Genomic DNA, 22495 nt, shown 5'->3' on the forward strand with positions numbered 1-22495 from the left:
TGTTGCTTTTATCTATTAGGTATTGCATTTGATATACAATATATGTGAGAATGTAACTTCACATCACATCACATTATCTCTAGCCGCTTTATCCTTCTACAGGGTCGCAGGCAAGCTGGAGCCTATCCCAGCTGACTACGGGCGAAAGGCGGGGTACACCCTGGACAAGTCGCCAGGTCATCACAGGGCTGACACATAGACACAGACAACCATTCACACTCACATTCACACCTACGGTCAATTTAGAGTCACCAGTTAACCTAACCTGCATGTCTTTGGACTGTGGGGGAAACCGGAGCACCCGGAGGAAACCCACGCGGACACGGGGAGAACATGCAAACTCCACACAGAAAGGCCCTCGCCGGCCCTGGGGCTCGAACCCAGGACCTTCTTGCTGTGAGGCGACAGCGCTAACCACTACACCACCGTGCCGCCCTAGAATGTAACTTATGTTTTTTTTTTCTAGAAGAAGAGAAAAAAATGAAGCAGTGCAAATAAAAAAAAAAAATGGAAGTAATTGGCACCCAAACACAATTATTTTGAGATTAGATGTAAAATGTGCTGAGACATTTCAGTTAGGCACAGTGGGGATTAAAGTGCTTGATTCTTACATGAAATCTGAGAAACACAAGCAACTGCTGCTAATTTCATGTAAGAATCAAGTACTTTAATCCCCATTGTACCTAACTGAAACGTCAGCACATTTTACATCTAATCTCAAAATAATTGCTTTTTGGTGCCAATGTCTTGCAAAAGTATTTATCCTCCTTTGTGTTTATGCTGTTTTGTCGCATTACAAGCTGGAATTAAAATAAATTTTTGGAGGGTTAGCACCGTTTGATTTACACAACATGCCGACCACTTTAAAGGTGAATTTTTTAAAAAAATTTTTATTGTGACACAAACAATAATTAGGATGAAAAAAACAGAAATCTGGAGTGTGCATAGGTATTCACCCCCCTTTTGTATGAAACCCCTAAATAAGAGCTGCTCCAACCAATCCACTTCATAAGTCACATAATTAGTTGATTAAGATCCACCTGTGTGTAATCAAAATGTCACATGATCTGTCACATGATGTCTGTATAAATCAACCTGTTCTGGAAGGACCCCGACTCTGCAACACTACTAAGCAAGCAACATGAAAACCAAGGAGTTTCTAAACAAGTCAGAGACAAAGTTGTGGAGAAGTATAGGCAAGGCAAGTTTATTTGTATAGCACATTTCATACACACAGTGGTTAGCGCTGTCGCCTCACAGCAAGAAGGTCCTGGGTTCGAGCCCCGGGGCCGGCGAGGGCCTTTCTGTGTGGAGTTTGCATGTTCTCCCCGTGTCCGCGTGGGTTTCCTCCGGGTGCTCCGGTTTCCCCCACAGTCCAAAGACATGCAGATTAGGTTAACTGGTGACTCTAAATTGAGCGTAGGTGTGAATGTGAGTGTGAATGGTTGTCTGTGTCTATGTGTCAGCCCTGTGATGACCTGGCGACTTGTCCAGGGTGTACCCCGCCTTTCGCCCGTAGTCAGCTGGGATAGGCTCCAGCTTGCCTGCGACCCTGTAGAAGGATAAAGCGGCTAGAGATAATGAGAATGAGAATGAGTAAAATCATTAAAATCAAAATTAAAAGAAATTATGTTAAAGGAAATTAATTACACTTTAGGTAAAAATTAATCAAGTGAAAGCATCTGAAAACAGCTTTGTCTTGAGCCTGGATTTAAAACTAACAACAGTAGGAGCATTTTTGATCTCATCTGGAAGTTGGTTCCAAAGCTTAGCAGCATAGCAACTAAAGGCTGCTTCACCACACTTCGTTTTGACAGCTGGTATTACTAACAAGTTTTTCTCCTGTGATCTTAGAGACCTAGTTGGTGCATATAATTGAAACATATCCAGTAGGTAGCTGGGTCCCATCCCATTTAATGTTTTAAATAGAAGTAATGCCTTAAAGTCAATTCTATAGCTCACTGGGAGCCAGTGCAGAGACCTTAGGATTGGAGTGATATGGACTACCCTTTCTGTTCTTGTAAGAACCCTTGCTGCTGCATTTTGGATTAGTTGAAGCTCTTTGATGGTCTTTTTTGGAAGACCTGTGAAAAGGCTATTGCAGTAATCAACCCTACTGGAGATGAAAGCATGAATAAGTTTTTCTAGATCATGCTTTGACATGAAAGAGTTTTTTAGGTGATAGAATGCAGACTTTTTTACCACTTTCATATGACTGTTGAAGTTAAGTTCACTGTCAATAAGGACACCAAGGTTTTTGACAATATCCTTTGCTTTAAGCCCCTTAGTTTCAAGAACAGGCGGCACGGTGGTGTAGTGGTTAGCGCTGTCGCCTCACAACAAGAAGGTCCGGGTTTGAGCCCCGTGGCCAGCGAGGGCCCTTCTGTGCGGAGTTTGCATGTTCTCCCCGTGTCCGCGTGGGTTTCCTCCGGGTGCTCCGGTTTCCCCCACAGTCCAAAGACATGCAGGTTAGGTTAACTGGTGACTCTAAATTGACCGTAGGTGTGAATGTGAGTGTGAATGGTTGTCTGTGTCTATGTGTCAGCCCTGTGATGACCTGGCGACTTGTCCAGGGTGTACCCTGCCTTTCGCCCGTAGTCAGCTGGGATAGGTTCCAGCTTGCCTGCGACCCTGTAGAAGGATAAAGCGGTTAGAGATAATGAGATGAGATAGCAAAATGGACAGAATATGGCACCACTATAAACCTGACAAGAGAAGGCCCTGCCCACCAAAACTCACAGACTGGGCAAGGAGGGCATTAATCAGAGATATAACAAAGACACCAAAGATAACACTGAAGGAGCTGCAAAGATCCACAGCGGAGATGGGAGTATCTATCCAGAGGACCACTTTAAGCCGTACACTCCACAGAGCGGGGCTTTATGGAAGAGTGGCCAGAAAAAAGCCGCTGCTTTAAGAAAAACAGAAAACATGTTTGGAGTTTGTCCAACAGCAGGTGGCAGACTCCCCAAACACATGGAAGAGCATTCTCTGGTCAGATGAGACTAAAATTGATCTTTTTGGCCATCATGGGAAATGCCATGTGTGACTCAAACCCAACACCCTGAGAACACCATTCCTACAGTGAAGCATGGTGGTGGCAGCATCATGCTGTGGGGATATTTTTCATCTGCAGGGGCAGGAAAGCTGGTCAGGACTGAAGGAAAGATGGATGGCACTAAATACAGGGCCATTCTGGAGGAAAACCTGTTTGAGACTGAGACGAAGGTTTACATTCCAGCAGGACAATGAGCCTCAACATACTGCTGAAACTACACTGTTATCATTTCAAGGGAAACATTTAAATGTCTTGGAATGGCCTAATCAAAGCCCAGACCCCAATCCAATCGAGAATCTGTGGCATAACTTGAAGATTGCTGTACACCAATGCAACCCATCTAACTTGAAGGAGTTGAAGCAGTTTTGCCTTGAGGAACGGGCAAAAAATCCCAGTGGCTAGATGTGCTAAGCCAATAGAGACATACCTCAAGAGACTTGCACCTGTAATTGCAGCAAAAAGTGGATCTACAAAGTAATGACTTTGGGGGTGGGGGGTAAATGCCTATGCACACTCCAAATTTCTGGGTTTTTTTTTTTCATCTTAATTATTGTGTCACAATAAAAAGCAAACAACCCCCCCCCACACACACACACAATTTGCACCTTTAAAGTGGTAGGCATGTTGTGTAAAATCAAATGGTGCTAACCCCCCCAAAATCCATTTAATTCCAGCTTGTAATGCGGCAAAACAGGACAAACACCAAGGGGGATGAATACCCTCCATTTCCTTTTTTTTGGAATTTGCACTTCCTCATGTTCTTTTCTTCCAGAAACATCCTTTCTGGAAAGTCCTTATGTCATCATATCATTAGCATGGATGCTCGTTAATCACATTTTGTGTATTTGCTAATTCTTTGCTAACACCTTAACTTTGTTTCTTATTCAACAGCAAATATTTGGGTAAATTCATGTTTTTAGAATATATTTTGAAAAGAAAAGATTATTTTTTTATTTACTTTTGATGTTATAAAGCTGAATGGCAGTTAGTCATTAATTGTGACCATGTTTCTGATGCTCTGAGACAGATGCAGATCCTCTGCTTAGGTGGATTCCTATTTAACACAGTGTGTTGCAATTTAACTCATAATTTCTCTTTTTAACATCTTCAGGCTTTTGAATTTCCTGAAGTGGCTGGACTTCCTGTTGGTGGGGATGGAAATGGGAGCTTCTACAGGCTTGAAGTGCACTACAACAACCAGAAAAAGACTGCAGGTACAAATATACACAGATAGCTGACCTAACCAGCTAACATTACATTACATTAATGGCATTGAGCAGATGCTCTTATCCAGAGCAACATACAACGTACCCAGAGCAGCCTGGGGAGCAGTTGGGATTAGGTGCCTTGCTCAAGGGCATGTAAGCCATTCCTGCTGGTCCAGGGAATCAAACCAGTGACTTTTTGGTCCCAAAGCTGCTTCTCTAACCATCTGGCCATAGCTTCCCCAGCTAACACACTGATAATAAATGCTCATTATTGTTTTGATGCTAAACATCACATCTTTGTGTACAACCCCGATTCCAAAAAAGTTGGGACAAAGTACAAATTGTAAATAAAAATGGAATGCAATGATGTGGAAGTTTCAAAATTCCATATTTTATTCAGAATAGAACATAGATGACATATCAAATGTTTAAACTGAGAAAATGTATCATTTAAAGAGAAAAATTAGGTGATTTTAAATTTCATGACAACAACACATCTCAAAAAATTTGGGACAAGGCCATGTTTACCACTGTGAGACATCCCCTTTTCTCTTTATAACAGTCTGTAAACGTCTGGGGACTGAGGAGACAAGTTGCTCAAGTTTAGGGATAGGAATGTTAACCCATTCTTGTCTAATGTAGGATTCTAGTTGCTCAACTGTCTTAGGTCTTTTTTGTCGTATCTTCCGTTTTATGATGCGCCAAATGTTTTGTATGGGTGAAAGATCTGGACTGCAGGTTGGCCAGTTCAGTACCCGGACCCTTCTTCTACGCAGCCATGATGCTGTAATTGATGCAGTATGTGGTTTGGCATTGTCATGATGGAAAATGTAAGGTCTTCCCTGAAAGAGACGTCGTCTGGATGGGAGCATATGTTGCTCTAGAACCTGGATATACCTTTCAGCATTGATGGTGTCTTTCCAGATGTGTAAGCTGCCCATGCCACACGCACTAATGCAACCCCATACCATCAGAGATGCAGGCTTCTGAACTGAGCGCCGATAACAACTTGGGTCGTCCTTCTCCTCTTTAGTCCGAATGACACGGCGTCCCTGATTTCCATAAAGAACTTCAAATTTTGATTCGTCTGACCACAGAACAGTTTTCCACTTTGCTACAGTCCATTTTAAATGAGCCTTGGCCCAGAGAAGACGTCTGCGCTTCTGGATCATGTTTAGATACGGCTTCTTCTTTGAACTGTAGAGTTTTAGCTGGCAACGGCGGATGGCACGGTGAATTGTGTTCACAGATAATGTTCTCTGGAAATATTCCTGAGCCCATTTTGTGATTTCCAATACAGAAGCATGCCTGTATGTGATGCAGTGCCATCTAAGGGCCCGAAGATCACGGGCACCCAGTATGGTTTTCTGGCCTTGACCCTTACGCACAGAGATTCTTCCAGATTCTCTGAATCTTTTGATGATATTATGCACTGTAGATGATGATATGTTCAAACTCTGCAATTTCACACTGTCGAACTCCTTTCTGATATTGCTCCACTATTTGTCGGCGCAGAATTAGGGGGATTGGTGATCCTCTTCCCATCTTTACTTCTGAGAGCCGCTGCCACTCCAAGATGCTCTTTTTATACCTAGTCATGTTAATGACCTATTGCCAATTGACCTAATGAGTTGCAATTTGGTCCTCCAGCTGTTCCTTTTTTGTACCTTTAACTTTTCCAGCCTCTTATTGCCCCTGTCCCAACTTTTTTGAGATGTGTTGCTGTCATGAAATTTCAAATGAGCCAATATTTGGCATGAAATTTCAAAATGTCTCACTTTCGACATTTGATATGTTGTCTATGTTCTATTGTGAATACAATATCAGTTTTTGAGATTTGTAAATTATTGCATTCCGTTTTTATTTACAATTTGTACTTTGTCCCAACTTTTTTGGAATCGGGGTTGTATCTACTCTCAGAAAATAAAGTACATTAGTGTACCTTTTAGAGGTACAATGGCTTGTCATTGGCACAGTACCCTCTAAGGTACTTATCTGTACCCTTTATATACGGGTTGGGAACATATATGAACCTTTTTGGCCCTAAAAAGGTACACATAGTTACCTTAAGGTCTAATAATGAGCCCTAGGGGGTACATTAGTGTAGATTGTACCTTGGGGGACAGAAATGGACTCCTACTGTACCCTTATTTCTAATGGTGTAGCTTTGGATTAGTCATGTCTGAAAGAGGAAGCAGCAGTCTTCCTCAAGTTTCAAATTTCAAGTTTGTCATATGCAGTTGATGAGTGTATTTGTGGACATACCATATTTCTTCAAAAGCCTTAAAAAATAAAGTCTCTGTTGTGCCCTTTTACTGACATAACTAATATGCAGGGACCAGGAGTGGGAGTCAGAAATATGGATGCCTAGGAACTTGAAACTTAATTTCAATAGGTATATTAGTTATGTAAACAGGTAACCGAACAATTTTATTTCTCCTGAAGTTGATAATGAGCCCTTTTGTTTTCTCCACATTAAGGGACAAATTATTATGACACCATATTGACAGGTTCCTCACTTCATCCCTATATGCCGTCTCATCGTTATTTATTATGAGTCCCATCACTGTTATATCTGGAAATTTTGCAATGCTGTTTGTCGGATGTTTAGCTACACAGTCATTATGTATACAGACTATACAGCAAGGGACTGAGACAGCAGCCTTGTGGAGCACCAGTATTCAGAACTGTGGTAGATGAGTATCTGTTACCAACTTTTACCGTCTGGAGATGACCTGTCAAAAATTTTCAACCATTTGCAGATGGAATTACAGAGGCCAAGGTCTGTTTAGATACCAGAACAGATGGTATGATTGTATTAAAAGCACTGCTGTAATCAACCTAGTCCTGGGTATGACTTTAAACTGCAACCAGTGGTGAGTCTCAGGTCTGGGAGGACTTGAATATTGGGGAAAGTGGAGTTACTCCTTAATGACCATTGCTCCCAGGTCTGCTCTGACCCAGAGTGGTAGCACCTGCCTGGGTTTCAGCTATGGATTAAATAGTACATCACCAATAAAGCGCTGGCAGCAGAGCAGTTTTCGGTGCAATGTGGTAAATGAACCCAACAGGGTCGATGGCACACCACCAGATGGCATATGGAAAAGCCACTCAAATGGCCAACAGATAGCCTCACCCGGCAAGTCAGTTGTCACTGCAGGGCAACTTCCATACCCGTCAGGTCTGTGGCATTTTTGTGCACCACTTGGCATCAGGTCTGGAGGTCCAGAGAGACAACACGATGGGGGCCCAACATTGTTTGTCTTACCTTACTGTGCAAGGCGCTTCATTAGGAAAGGAGCTCCAGTGCGGGCCTCACGTCCCATCTCCATTTCTGTGCATCCTAATGAAGTAGTCCTCATCGCTAACGATGGACAGCCAACGACGAAGGCTGTAGTCAACAAACAGCATTTTGACGTATATGTTTTTGCCCTCCAGATGCTTTAACACAGTATGTAAAGCCAGTGAGATAGCATCATCCACAGATCTATTTGACCAATATGCAAACTGTCGTGGGTCAATATTGGTAGATATGTTATTATTGATGTATTCTCTTACCAGTTGCTCAAAGCACTTCATAATCACAGATGTTAAGGTTACAGGTCTAAAATCATTCAGGCAAGATGCAGGAGATTTCTTGAGCACAGGCACAATAATGGATTTCTGAAAACGTAGGAACCACACAAAGAGACGGTGACAAGTTAAAAATATCTGTGAAAACAGAAGAAAGCTGACTGTAACAGGACCTGAGGACTCGTGATGTAATGCCATCCAGGCCGGCAGCTTTGCCTGCTTGAATAAATTTAAAAACTCTCTACACATCAGCCTGTGTCATCTGATGTGTTGTCCCGATGAATGTGTTTGCAGCATGAATTTGTCCCTGTGCTGATGGCTCCCTGACATGCTCAAAACAGGAATAAAAAGTGTTCAACTGGTCCAGGAATGAAGCAGTGGTGTTGGTGAGGCCACCAAGCTTTGTTTTACAGTTTGAAGTCCCTGCCATAAGCGTCTTGAGTCCCTACTGTAGCAATAGTTTTAACGTTTGTCCCAGTATTGTTTTTTTGCTGACTCAATGCCTTCCTCAGCTTGTACCTGGCTTCCTTATAATGCTCATGACCCCCCCCCCCCGCTTTTAGTGCAGTGGACCGATCTTTTAGTCTCTGGTGAACAACACTATTAATCCATGGTTTCTGGTTTGGATAGAAGCAGATGGTATGAGTGGGAATACAGGTGTCCACACAGAATTTGATAGTCAGTAACTGCATCAGCATACTCTCAAGTTATCTGGATCTCTGAAGACTGACCAGTCAGTCGATTCAAAACAACACTGGAGTTTAAGCTCTTCCTCTGCCGGCTAGCACTTGACTGTCCTCATTGAAGAAATCAAATGATATGAAAGCAATGCACTAAAGTCTTTGCTTTACAATTTGACATGTTTTCTGCATGTCACTAATAAAATGCAAGACCATGTGTATATCATGTTTCACCTTATTTCACGGGCGGCACGGTGGTGTAGTGGTTAGCGCTGTCGCCTCACAGCAAGAAGGTCCGGGTTTGAGCCCCATGGCCAGCGAGGGCCTTTCTGTGTGGAGTTTGCATGTTCTCCCCGTGTCCGCGTGGGTTTCCTCCGGGTGCTCCGGTTTCCCCCACAGTCCAAAGACATGCAGGTTAGGTTAACTGGTGACTCTAAATTGAGCGTAGGTGTGAATGTGAGTGTGAATGGTTGTCTGTGTCTATGTGTCAGCCCTGTGATGACCTGGCGACTTGTCCAGGGTGTACCCCGCCTTTCGCCCGTAGTCAGCTGGGATAGGCTCCAGCTTGCCTGCGACCCTGTAGAAGGATAAAGCGGCTAGAGATAATGAGATGAGATGAGACCTTATTTCACTTCATGATAGTTTTTAGTTCTTGAATCTTCTCCATAGAATACACCCTTGCAATTAATTAACGTTTCAGACACTCGCAATAACTAACAAAACTATGTCTTAAAGTAAATCACTTGAACACAGTGTCTGTACTGGGATTAGAACACTGGAAGTTTTGGGAGTTTGAGGAGGAAATGGCGGGCGCTATTTTTCTATCTCTGACCATTTTGCTCGTGCTTGCTGTCAATCTCTATTCTTGGCAGCAATTTCCATCCAAGAAGCACGACAACAATTTCAGCATTAGACTGAATGCTGATTTCTTTGTGGGACTACAAGCAAAGGATGGTTTGGAGGCATTGTACCGCTGGTCTGGTACATAAATACAACCTAGCGTTGGGCATGTTTTGCTCAAGCATGAAAAGAACTCTGACTGAAGTTGGATTCTTGCTTAGTCTTCTTATGACTACTGGAACTGTCGAAGTTAATCCAGGTCCAATTTCAGCTCGTTTGTCTGGCTCAACAGTTAATTCTAAGCCCAAATTCCATAGTTTAAGCAAGTCCAGTTGTCTTAGATGCCTCTCGTTTAATGCCCAAAGCATTACAAGTCAAAACGAATCTGGCAGCGCCATAGTGAGCAATCTGGCTTCCATCCTAGATCTTGTGTATGCGGAGAATTTTGATTTCATGGCAGTCACTGAAACCTGGCTGCATGAGAACACGTTTAGTTCTGAAATCTTCCCATATGGCTATAACATTATTCGTAAAGACCACCCTGTTGACAAGCGTGGTGGTGGTGTGTTGATAGCTTTACGCGGCAATATTCGTTTTACAACTTTAAATATGGGAAGCTGGGGTGATCGCTTGGAGATTATTGCTATTGAAGTGGAACTCATCAACTTGAAAAGGAGCCTGCTGTGTTTGTTACCGGTCTCAGAGCTGGAATCTTGACAAATGGTTGGGTTTGTTTATTTCATTCCTAGAAACTATTTCTGGCTATGACAGAATACTAATTACCGGTGATTTTAACTTCCTGGACCTTACTTGGAATTCTGAGTTTGTTCCTGCAAGGGGTGCTTCCCCTGGGTCAGTTGAGTTTAGAGAAGTGACTATGGAGTTTTATTTAGAGCAAATGAATATGTACCTGACCAGACTGAATAATATTCTTGACCTTGTGTTCACCAACTCCCCTGAGGCTGTCACTAACGTGTTATGCGTACCGCCTCAATCAATAGGTCTTTTTAGTGACCACAGCCTATTGTTTTTTGACTGGGAAGTTTTCGTAAAGGCTCCCGCACGTGATGCACGTACAGTTTTTGATTATCGCCTCGCCGATTGGGACGGTCTGGCTGAAACCTTGTCACATATAGACCTTTCTCCCTCAGATATAACAAATGAAAACATCGATGATGGAGTGATACTTTTCTTGCCGCTGCGATTACTCATGTTCCTTTAAAATCTTTTGAGAGAAGTAACACCCCTCCTTGGATTGACAGTGATGTCAAGTGCTTGTTAAAGAAAAAAGAGACTGCCAGACGCAAGGCTTAGGCTAAGCTTAGCCTTAGCCTGCAGGAAAAGTTTCGCGATCTCCGGCGCGAATGTCTCATCTCATCTCATTATCTCTAGCCGCTTTATCCTTCTACAGGGTCGCAGGCAAGCTGGAGCCTATCCCAGCTGACTACGGGCGAAAGGCGGGGTACACCCTGGACAAGTCGCCAGGTCATCACAGGGCTGACACATAGACACAGACAACCATTCACACTCACATTCACACCTACGGTCAATTTAGAGTCACCAGTTAACCTAACCTGCATGTCTTTGGACTGTGGGGGAAACCGGAGCACCCGGAGGAAACCCACGCGGACATGGGGAGAACATGCAAACTCCGCACAGAAAGGCCCTCGCCGGCCCCGGGGCTCAAACCCAGGACCTTCTTGCTGTGAGGCGACAGCGCTAACCACTACACCACCGTGCCGCCCCGGCGCGAATGTAAAACTCTTATTTCGAAAAAAAACTAAGAGTTTTATGAGTCCTTGCCAAATTTGCTCAAATCCAGCCCTAAGAAGTTCTGGTCAGTTTTCAAATATGTTTACAGCCTTTCAAGTGTCCCTAATAAAATGACATGGACACAAGTCATTTTATTAGGGACACTTTTTTTTTCTCTCCGTGCTTCCACGGAAGGCGGTCGCATTCTCTGCTCTCCCTTTCCCTCCTTTTTTTCTCTGCTTGTGCTTCTTTGTCTTGTCTCGTCTGCTGTACTTTTTGAAGAGACTCTTCCCGCATTACTTTCTAAACTAAAAAAAAACCCCATGGAATTGATAAACTGGTCTCCTAACAAAATTGACACAGTTTTCTCGATGAGAAGCCTGGGTTCGGGGGAACCCACCTGTCCTGCCGGAACATTTGCAGCTGGTTACACGATGGACGCATGGGAGCAGTGGCAAGTCGTGTGTCTGGCGATTCTTTCTGTGGAGGACATTGAAGATATCTACCTATTCGGAACCATGATTACAGGACTTTTGCTGATTGGATTAGGCATTGCCCTGGTATATCGAGGAAATCAGACAATGGTGACAGCTGTTCAAAGCCCCACAAAGCTGCCCGATATGATTGGAGCAGTGGGCAAAGCTGTTGGCACTCAGACTGTGGATTTTCAGAACTTGAACCACAATATGGTTGTTATCTTGGAGAAGCTTTCGGCTTTGCAAGGAATAAGTTTTTCAGAGACCAGTTTGAACAGAATGGATGGAATGGACAGATATGGACGAGCGGTGTGGACGTGCAAAGACTGCGTCTGGAAAGACCAAACAATTTATAGCTTATCGACATTTGGCGCCCTGAGACAGCACCGGCCTCGGTCAAGGCCGTTGCTGAGGCAACATTTCCCCCTGAAGGTCACTGCTGGGAGACGCTCTCGCATTCCTCGCATTCTTTCTCCAACTTTCCGCGGTCGCCATTTTCATCCCCAGTGTAACAAGCGGGTGTGTGACCAGCGCCTTCATGGCTGCAGGAGCGGACGGCTGCTTGCTTGTGCTGGGTTACCTCTACCTCCTCCCCCCCCTTACCCCCCCACCCCTGATTGCCCCCTCTTTTCCCCCCTTTCCCCCCTCAAGTCCCATGTTTAAAGTGTACTTGTGTTATTGTGTGCTTATGTGCAAAGGTTTTTTTAAATGTTCCCACACTGTACTCCTGAAAGGAGCATAGTGGGAGGGTGTTCTTTTTTTTCCTTATCTCTCCTCATGTTGTGTTTCCTTTTCTTTTATCCCTGTCTTCCTGTCCTGTTCCCCCTCTGTAAGGACAGGTTGATGGTCAATTTCACTGGCAACAGTGATAATAAAGTGTTCATTCATTCATTCAAGATGGTGGTGGTACTATTACAACAGCTGATAATCCTGCCAACATCGCCGCACTACTGAATAATTACTTTTATTCGGTTTTCAAAAAAAACCTTTCGAGTGAGGAGTATCTATGACCGTTTCCACCTTTATCATTGCATAGTGAAACTGTTGCCAATGAATTTAGTACCATCTCCTTCTCCCCTACTGAAGTGCGAGACATTTTACTTTCATTGGACATGAATAAAGCAACTGGCCCTGATAAGATTCCAGCCAGGCCGTTAAGGGGCTCTGCACTTTATATCTGTGACTCTTTAGGCTCCTTGTTCAACAAATGTCTCAGCTTGGGGAAAGTCCCGTCTTCATGGAAATTGGCAAATATCATTCCTATTCACAATGGCGGGGCCACTAAGGAAGTGACAAATTATAGGCCTATTTCACTATTGCCCGTGGCTTCAAAAGTAATGGAACAGTGTGTTTACAACAAAATCATCGACCACATTGCCGCCCAACTGTACAAACTTCAGTATGGTTTTTTTGAAGGGGTTATCTACTACTAATCAGCTATTAAAGGTTCTCCATGAGATAGGTCAACTTCTTGACACCAGAATTCAAGCTGACGCAGTATACCTAGACTTCGCCAAGGCTTTTGATAGAGTAGATCACCACCTACTGCTCATGAAGCTGTGGCGGTTTGGTATTACGGGTAAACTTTTGGACTGGTTCTCATTATCTCTAGCCGCTATCAGAGAGTGATAGTCTTGGGCAAAACATCAGAGCCACTTCTAGTACTCTCTGGAGTGCCACAGGGCTCTATACTTGGGCCCTTGTTGTCAATGATTTACCCTGCGTAATCACGTCATCATCTGTTGCATTATACGCCGACGACACTAAGTGTTATCATGCAATTAACATCTCTGAGGACAGTGCATGCCTGCAAAACGATCTTGACAGCATAGTTGGTGTGATCTCTGGAGGATGGACCTCAATCTGTCAAAGTGTGGGCTTCTGTCATTTACGAGTAGCTCCAAGCCTCTGTTGACCACATACCAACTGAAGGATGCGCCTGTCAAAATGACTGAGTCAAAGAAGGACCTTGGTGTTACAGTCACGCCATATCTCAAGTGGAATTCTCATGTCCAATTGGTTTTAGCTAAAGTGAGTAAAATGTTGGGCTTTGTTAGAAGATCTACTTTTAAGGTTAGAGATATCAAGGTGCGGAAGTCTCTTTACATCTCTCTGGTCAGAAGCTGTTTGGCGTACTGCTCTCAGGTCTGGGCTCCGCAATCAGTTATCCTGCTCTACTCAGTTGAGAGACTCCAGAGACGCACAACTAAGTATATTTTATCTCTTTCGTTTAGATCAGATGTTAACTACAAGGACAGATTGTTAAAGCTAGGACTCCTTCCTTTGTGTTACTGGCATGAGTACCTGGATCTTGTTTATCTTTTTAAATCTATGTCAACAGACCATAATATTTCTATTAGTATACCTAGAAGGTTTACGAGGTGATTAGATTTGTCTAGGGGAACTAGACAATCTTTTTATATTTGGGGTCCTAGAATCTGGAATGTTTTACCCCCACATTTAAGGAATTTGAATCAATCACTTTCAGAGTTTAAGAAGGACCTTTTTTTTTATATGATAGTAATTTAACGAGGCTTTATTTTGATATTGATAGACCACAGACTTTTAAATCTGTGTGTGTAAAATGTCATACATGTCGGCCAATCTCCACTCTCGGCACCAGTTTGTGCTGCTTTTAGTATGTATACTTCTAGGCTGTTTTTCTCCCCTAATGTTTTATTTATTGTACTATTTAAATTTTTGTAATTTTGCGGGACCTCAGGTATTGGAGCTTATTGCTCTGTTGATGGATTCCCTGCCATTTAATCGGCGAAGTTTCTCATCTCATTCTCATTATCTCTAGCCGCTTTATCCTTCTACAGGGTCACAGGCAAGCTGGAGCCCATCCCAGCTGACTACGGGCGAAAGGCGGGGTACACCCTGGACAAGTCACCAGGTCATCACAGGGCTGACACATAGACACAGACAACCATTCACACTCACATTCACACCTACGCTCAATTTAGAGTCACCAGTTAACCTAACCTGCATGTCTTTGGACTGTGGGGGAAACCGGAGCACCCGGAGGAAACCCACGCGGACACGGGGAGAACATACAAACTCCGCACAGAAAGGCCCTCGCCGGCCACGGGGCTCGAACCCGGACCTTCTTGCTGTGAGGCGACAGCGCTAACCACTACACCACCGTGCCGCCCTCGGCGAAGTTTATAAATAAAAAATAAAAATGAATAAAATCAAGCAAGTCTGTGTGACATTACTGAGGAACTGGACATAAATTTATGCAGATATTTACGCAGAATATTTTAAATGACTAATTAGCAAAATTATGTGAATTTGATGTTTTTGCTGAACTAACAGTACAACTCTCAACTAAAATAAAGCCCTCTCTACCCAAGAAAAAATGTATATGCACACTACACTCACCAGCTACTTTAATGTGAACATGTTCCTGATTCTAAGATTCCTGTTCTTGGCTGCAGGAGTGGAAACCAATGTGGTCTTCTGCTGTTGCATGCCGAGATGTTTTTCTGCTCACCACGGTTGTAAAGAGTTGTTATATCCTTCCTGGCAGCTCGAACTAATCTGGTAGCATTTCCACCCACAGAACTATCGCTCACACGATGTTTTTAGTTTTTTGCACCATTCTGTCTGTGTAAACTCTATAAACTGGTGTGTGTGTGAGAGAGAAAACCCCAGGAGATCAGCAGTTTCTGAAATACTCAAACCAATCCATCTGGCTCAAACCAACACCCATGCCACAGTGAAAGAAAGTCACACTTCACTGTGAGATCACAATTTTTCCCATTCTGACGTTTGATGTGAACATTAACCGAAGCTCTTGATTTGTATCTGCATGATTTTATTTTGTGCATTGTGCTGCTGTCACGGGATTGACTGATTAGACAATTGCATTAAACAGCAGGTGGATTGCATTAAAGTGGCTGGTGAGTGTATATGATTAGACTAACGGAGTGTAAACTTTTTCAGTGCAAAATTTGCATCCCCCATGATTTATGTGCTGGGGGGAACAAAGAAACTTCTAATTTGCACTTTACCAAGAAATTGAAATGACAATGGATCTTTCTATAACAAGAACAAGGAAAGAAATCAACAGAAAAATATTTTGAAAGGAACATTTTTGCCGGGCGGCACGGTGGTGTAGTGGTTAGCGCTGTCGCCTCACAGCAAGAAGGTCCGGGTTCGAGCCCCGTGGCTGGCGAGGGCCTTTCTGTGCGGAGTTTGCATGTTCTCCCCGTGTCCGTGTGGGTTTCCTCCGGGTGCTCCGGTTTCCCCCACAGTCCAAAGACATGCAGGTTAGGTTAACTGGTGACTCTAAATTGAGCGTAGGTGTGAATGTGAGTGTGAATGGTTGTCTGTGTCTATGTGTCAGCCCTGTGATGACCTGGCGACTTGTCCAGGGTGTACCCCGCCTTTCGCCCGTAGTCAGCTGGGATAGGCTCCAGCTTGCCTGCGACCCTGTAGAACAGGATAAAGCGGCTAGAGATAATGAGATGAGGTGAGACATTTTTGCCTTCTTGGTCTCCATAATTGATATGAAGAAAGTGGTGTATGACATTGATTTAAAAATCAATACTTCAGGAAGAATGCTGAAGCAAATATTACAACTGGGAGAATCCAAAATTCTGTTAAAGTGACAATAAAAAATATTTTACTTTTAATAGTATTGCTTAGGTGGCACGGGTGGTGTAGTGGTTAGCACTATTGCCTCACAGCAAGAAGGTTGTGGGTTTGAGCCCAGCAGCCGACAGAGGCCTTTCTGTGTGGAGTTTGCATGTTCTCCCCGTGTCTGCATGGGTTTCCTCCAGGTGCTCCAGTTTCCTCCACAGTCCAAAGACATGCAGTTTAGGATAATTGGTGGCACTAAATTGACCGTAGGTGTGAATGTGAATGGTTGTTTGTCTCTATGTGTCAGCCCTGCGATGATCTGGTGACTTGTCCAGGGTGTACCCCGCCTCGCACCCACAATCAGCCGGGATAGGCTCCAGCTTGCCTGCGACCCTGTACAGGATAAGCGACTACAGATAATGGATGGATGGATAGTACTGTATAGCTTATAACTAATTAAAAAAATTAATATTAGAGATGACACTGAATCGATACCCAGTATCAATATTGGGATGATAGCAGCAAAAAATGATGGATTGGAGATTGGATTTGGAAATGCACATTTGGACACTGTATACAGAGTCGTTAATTAGTTCTCTTTTGTTTGGAATGATTATTTATACTTATTTTTATGTGAAAGAATTTAACTGTAAAGTGCTTCAGTAAAAAAAAAATACATTTTGAAGCTTGGTAGGATTTAAAGAAAATAGCACATGGGTATTGAGATCAGTGGATATTATAGTTTCAGTATCAGGAATGGAATAGAAAAAGTTGTTTCCTGCCATCATTACTGACCGTACATTGTTAGAAAACTTCTGTTGCTTATGTTTTTTTTTTTTTTTGGTAATTAAATTTCTCTTCCTTTTTTCTTACAAGTACGAACCTTTACTCTTGTATGTACTCAGAGCTTTTTTCAGCTCTCCTTTGCGTGTGTATGCAGGTATTGTTGATAACTCAGGCTTGCGTTTTTACTACACGGCTCAGCTGCGGCAGTTCGATGCTGCTGTACTGCAGACAGGACTCCAGGTGCTACTCGGGACAGGATATGCAATCCCACCTCATGCTGGAGCCTTCCTCACATACGGCATGTGTAACACCAGTCACTTTTCCCAGGTACAAAATCTGCTTCATATTTATATACACACACTTTTTTTTTAATCTAACATCACTCTCAGGCTCTGATTTACTCCGATCACTAATAATAAGCATTAATTTGTGTGTGCAATCTTTTTCAATTATATGTTGCTCAGAAAATGGTTTGAATGATGTCATGCAAAGTAGGAAGAGTGAATGATATTTTTGAGTGAGGTAAATCAGTAAGAAATAAAACACTTCAGTTGTGCCGTTTGCCTTTGGACAAACCCAGTGTTTCATGCTCTTTTTATCCATTTATACACTACATTATAGCCATTTAGCAGATGCAATATACAAGACCCTGACATACCCACAACAGTTGGGGGTTATGTACCTTGCTCAAGGGTGCTTCAGCCATTCCTGCTGACCCAGGGAATCGAATCAGCAACCTTTTGGTCCCAAAGCTACTTTTTTAACCTTGAGGCTATGACTTGCCCCATTTATAGTGACATTTAATGTTGTTTAATGTCCAAGAAACAAATTAATTCCTGTTAGGACTTACAGCACCTGTAAAGAGTGGTGTAAGGCCAAATTAAACAATAGTGCGCCACAAACATGTGCCTCACTTTTAAAAAAAATGGAGTTTGATCATATTCTGTGGCTGAACATATTCTTCAGGTCCTCGCTCAGCCGCCACAGGACCTACAGGTTTTCGCAGTTATCCTGCACACACACCTGGCAGGAAGGAAGGTGCGAGTCGGCCAGTTCAGGTAAAAACAAACAAACTGTAGCTGGAACAGAAAAATGTACAAAATTAAAGGGATCCTCCAGCGGATTTATTCTCAAACTTGTTTTAAGTAAAATTAGTTGCAGATTTCAAAACTCAAACTTTCATTTTCAGAGACCAAATCATGTTCAAGAAAAAATTATTATTATAATGCCAGATGGGCTTCCTGCAGTGGTAACTTATATGATGATGTCAGGTAGCGGTCACTTGGAGCAACTCAGCTGTTTATGTTCTGTTTACATCGTAGTTTTACAAGTATTTTACCAAATTTATCCGTTTTTAAATACATATGCCTCATTGTGTAGCATATAAATGCCACAATGATGCTAAAAAGAAAATCACAAGCTGGAACTAGACTGCATTTCCACAGAGAAAATGCAGTGTGCTGACTCAGCTTCGTGCTCTAAAATCTGTTTTAAACCATGCCACACTCTCTGTTAATCTACACAGAACCAGCTGTAGATCATGTAAAAAAAAAAAAAAAGATTTTTGAGCGCAGTGTCATGTCATGCTGTAAGTTGAGTCCTTTTTAAATAGAGATTTTAGAGCACGCAGCCATACACACTACACACACACAATCTGTAGAACATGTAAAAAAAAAAGATTTTGCAGCACGAGGTCTCGTGTTGAATCCAGTTTCTCTCGGTGACCCTCTGCTACAGCTGAGCAAGCACATTTTGCATTATCTCTGTGGAAATACGGTCTAGTTCCAGCTTGTGCTTTCTTTTTAGCATCATTGTGGCATTTATATGCTACACAATGAGGCATGCTTATTTAAAAACTGAAATTTGGTAAAATACTTGTAAAACTAGCAAAACTATGATTTAAATGGAGAATATAAACAGCTGAGTTGCTCCAAGCGACCGCTACCTGATGTCGTCACAAATGTTACTGCTGCAGGAAGCCCACGTGACATTTTAAAGAAAAATCTTTTTTCTCAAACACTATTTGGTCTTGGAAAATGAAAGTTTGATTTTTGAAATCTGTAACTACTTTTACTGAAAATAAGTTTGGCAATAAATCCGCTGAAGGATCCCTTTGAGTCAAACTAATGTGTGTTAAAATCATAGACCTGTTTTACATTTAATGAAAACCTGAGTAACGCATTTAAAGGACGTGGCGGTTCTGGAACGTTTTAGAAGTGATATGTAAAACTGAAATAAATCTGAAACTCTTGATCAAAAGCAAAGATTGAAATGCGTCCGAAACCAGCTAAAGCTTAAAACAAGCTTTACTGATTGAACAAAATAACAAAAGATGTCGAAACATGAGAATGTTTGTTTGCATGTTCAGTTACCTGAAACTTGTTATTGATCATTTTAAGAATAGAAAGGACCGAGTGTACAGGCGTGCGTTGAATGCTGCGTTTTGATGTCTTTGTGTTCTTTAGGGACGGAGAGCAGATTGATTTCTTAGCACTCAGTGAACACTACAATTTTGAATTCCAGCAAGTAACAAACCTGGGAAAAACCAAAACAGTTAAACCGGTAGGTATCGAGTTATTTCCATTTCTCAGAAATTCAATATGAGGAAACGTTTGAAATTTGTCTTGTATATTCCGATGCATGCAACATCCCAAATAATGACAAAAATCTAAATACATCTTTCCTCTCACAGGGTGACCAGCTTGTGGTGGAATGCACATATGACACGTATAATCGAACAGGACTCACTTGGGTTGGTCATTTGTTTGTTTAGTTAGAATGAACGTCTCAGTTTAAACCATTCGACACAATCCGTGTAGAGTAATATATTGTTTAAGTAAGGAATAAAACATTTGGAGGTGTGCTGTTATAGGAAAATAATCAGTGACACAGTGGTGTGATGTGGCATGAGATGAAGTGGAGCTACTCTTACCAGCCAGAACAGACAGGTTATTTTTTTTTTCCAATAACTGCACATTGCAGTGTTTTATTCCTCATATACCACAGCAGCATGTAGACAATTAAAAACAACACATTGTACTTTTTATCCATTTATGGTTAGTGTCTTGCAAAAGTATTCATCCCCCTTGGTGTTTGTCCTGTTTTGATTTTTTGGGGGGTTAGCACCATTTGATTTACACAACATGCCTACCACTTTAAAAGGTGCCTTTTTTTTTAAATTGTGACAAACGATAATTAAGATGAAGAAAACCCCCAGAAATCTAGTGTGCATAGGTATTCACGACCCAAGTCAATACTTTGTAGAGCCACCTTTTGCTGCAAGTCTCTTGGGGTATGTCTCAATTAGCTTAGCACATCTAGCCACTGGGATTTTTGCCCATTCCTCAAGGCAAAACTGTTCCAACTCCTTCAAGTTAGATGGGTTGCGTTGGTGTACAGCAATCTTCAAGTCATGCCACAGATTCTCAATTAGATTGAGGTTTGGGCTTTGATTAGGCCATTCCAAGACATTTAAATGTTTCCCTTTAAACCACTCCAGTGTAACTTTAGCAGGATGTTTAGGCTCATTGTCCTACTGGAACGTGAACCTTCGTCCCAGTCTCAAATCTCTGGCTGACTCAAACAGGTTTTCCTCCAGAATTGCCCTGTATTTAGTGGCATCCATCTTTCCTTCAGTCCTGACCAACTTTCCTGTCCCTGCAGATGAAAAATATCCCCACAGCATGATGCTGCCACCACCATGCTTCACTGTAGGAATGGTGTTCTCAGGGCAATGGGAAGTGCTGGGTTTGCTCCACACATGGCGTTTCCCATGATGGCCAAAAAGTTAAATTTTAGTCTCATCTGACCAGAGAATCTTCTTCCATGTGTTTAGGGAGTCTGCTACATGCATCACAAAAAAATAAAATTGCACCTTTAAAGTGGTATGCATGTTGTGTAAATCAAATGGCGCTAACCACCCCAAAATCCATTTTAATTCCAGTTTGTAATGCAACAAAACAGGACAAACACCAAAGGGGATGAACACTTTTACAAGATACTATACATTTAATGTTGTGGCACATCCACAAAACTTGTTCCTGTTAACACTTACATTAGAGCAGCTATAAATAGTTGTTCCATCACTTTTTTTTAAATCTTGAAATTAATTAGATAGGAACCCCCCCCAACTTTTACAACTGTACTCCTTCAAGAACTTTATTATCTAGAGCATCCACTGTACGAGTCCCTGTGTATGCTGTTACTATATTACATTAACGCCATTTAGCAGATACTGTTATCCAGAGTGATGCACAACATACCGTACATACCCAGAGCAGCCTGGGGAGCAGTTGGGTGTCAGGTGCCTTGCTGAAGGGCACTTCGGCCATTCCTGCTGGTCCAGGGACTTGAACTGGCAACCTTTTGGTCCCAAAGCTGCTTCTCTAACCATTAAGCCATGGCTTCCTTTGGAAATGCTACTGTATCAGAGCGAGTGTAGTAATATAAACCTGATTTGTAGTTTTGTTGCTGTTATAGAAAATTGATCAACACATTTTGATCAGTCAGATTGGTGAAATAGCCAGTGTAATTCTCTATTCTTCATTCTGTTAACAGGGGGGTCTGGGAACTAATGATGAAATGTGCCTGGCTTTTCTCTATTACTACCCCGCTATGGAGCTCAGCAAGTGTAACAGCTTCCCTGACTTTCAGACACTCATGACCGAAATGGGAGCCGCTAATGCCACGTAATACAGCTAATTACTGTCAGTCTCCTTGCTGGTGATTTTCACACCAGGTCCTTTTTTTTAAATCTGAAATCGCTTTACTTTCTTCACTATACAGAGACTGGATGAACATCATGAAGACAAAAGTGTGGGATAACAACTCCGTTCTGGAGTATCAACAAAAGCTGAAGACTATTAAACAGTACACTCATGCTGGAAGCTTAGTGGTGAGTTACACAAGTCCATCAGTTTTCGGTCCACTCAGCGGCCATCTTGGTAAATTAGTTTCCAGTTATACAACAGGAGAAATGAGGAGAGACCCATAAACCAGAAACAGATGTGTAAGATGATGTTTCACATGCATGAGCCAGCATTTCCATGAGACAACCTAAGTAAGGATGGGTGTCCATATAGCATTTTTTTTCCAGTTGTTCCCAGTGAGGAGAGAGCATGCGGACACCTTGAAAACAAAATACTGTGCCCAGCATAATTTTTCTAAGTGCTGTGCCATTTTTATATGGCTTCTCCAAGCACAAATTCCACCGAAACATGTTTTGGCCAATTTAACTGACTATATCAAACTGGAGCAAGACAAAGGTCAATATATGTATAGGCATGGGTACTCCTCGATTTACAGCATTCGATACAGTGGACCATAGGATCCTACTGCAGAAAGTTTAAGTTCTAGGATGTCATGAATCAGCCTGGTTTCGGTCCTATTTGACAGAGCAAAAGCAGTCAGTTGAGATTTGAGACACAGTCTCAACTCCCTTATTCATTGAATGTGGAGGATCAATTCTTGGTCCATTGTTTTTCTTTATCTTTGTGAATGACATTCCATCAGCTGTTCACTGCAAAACACTCCAAT

General features: G+C 42.4%; 1 protein-coding gene across 1 annotated transcript in view; it reads left to right on the top strand.

Moving 5' to 3' along the window:
- Positions 1-22495, top strand: part of moxd1l (monooxygenase, DBH-like 1, like) — a 52341-nt gene that overhangs the window by 20950 nt on the left and 8896 nt on the right. The window contains exons 6-12 of the mRNA XM_060915609.1: positions 4170-4272; positions 17115-17287; positions 17927-18018; positions 19426-19522; positions 19653-19712; positions 21518-21648; positions 21746-21854. Coding sequence (XP_060771592.1) covers positions 4170-4272; positions 17115-17287; positions 17927-18018; positions 19426-19522; positions 19653-19712; positions 21518-21648; positions 21746-21854 — 765 coding nt within the window. The remainder of the gene's footprint in view (positions 1-4169; positions 4273-17114; positions 17288-17926; positions 18019-19425; positions 19523-19652; positions 19713-21517; positions 21649-21745; positions 21855-22495) is intronic.

Source organism: Neoarius graeffei, chromosome 3, assembly GCF_027579695.1.
Source record: "Neoarius graeffei isolate fNeoGra1 chromosome 3, fNeoGra1.pri, whole genome shotgun sequence".
NCBI lineage: Eukaryota > Metazoa > Chordata > Actinopteri > Siluriformes > Ariidae > Neoarius > Neoarius graeffei.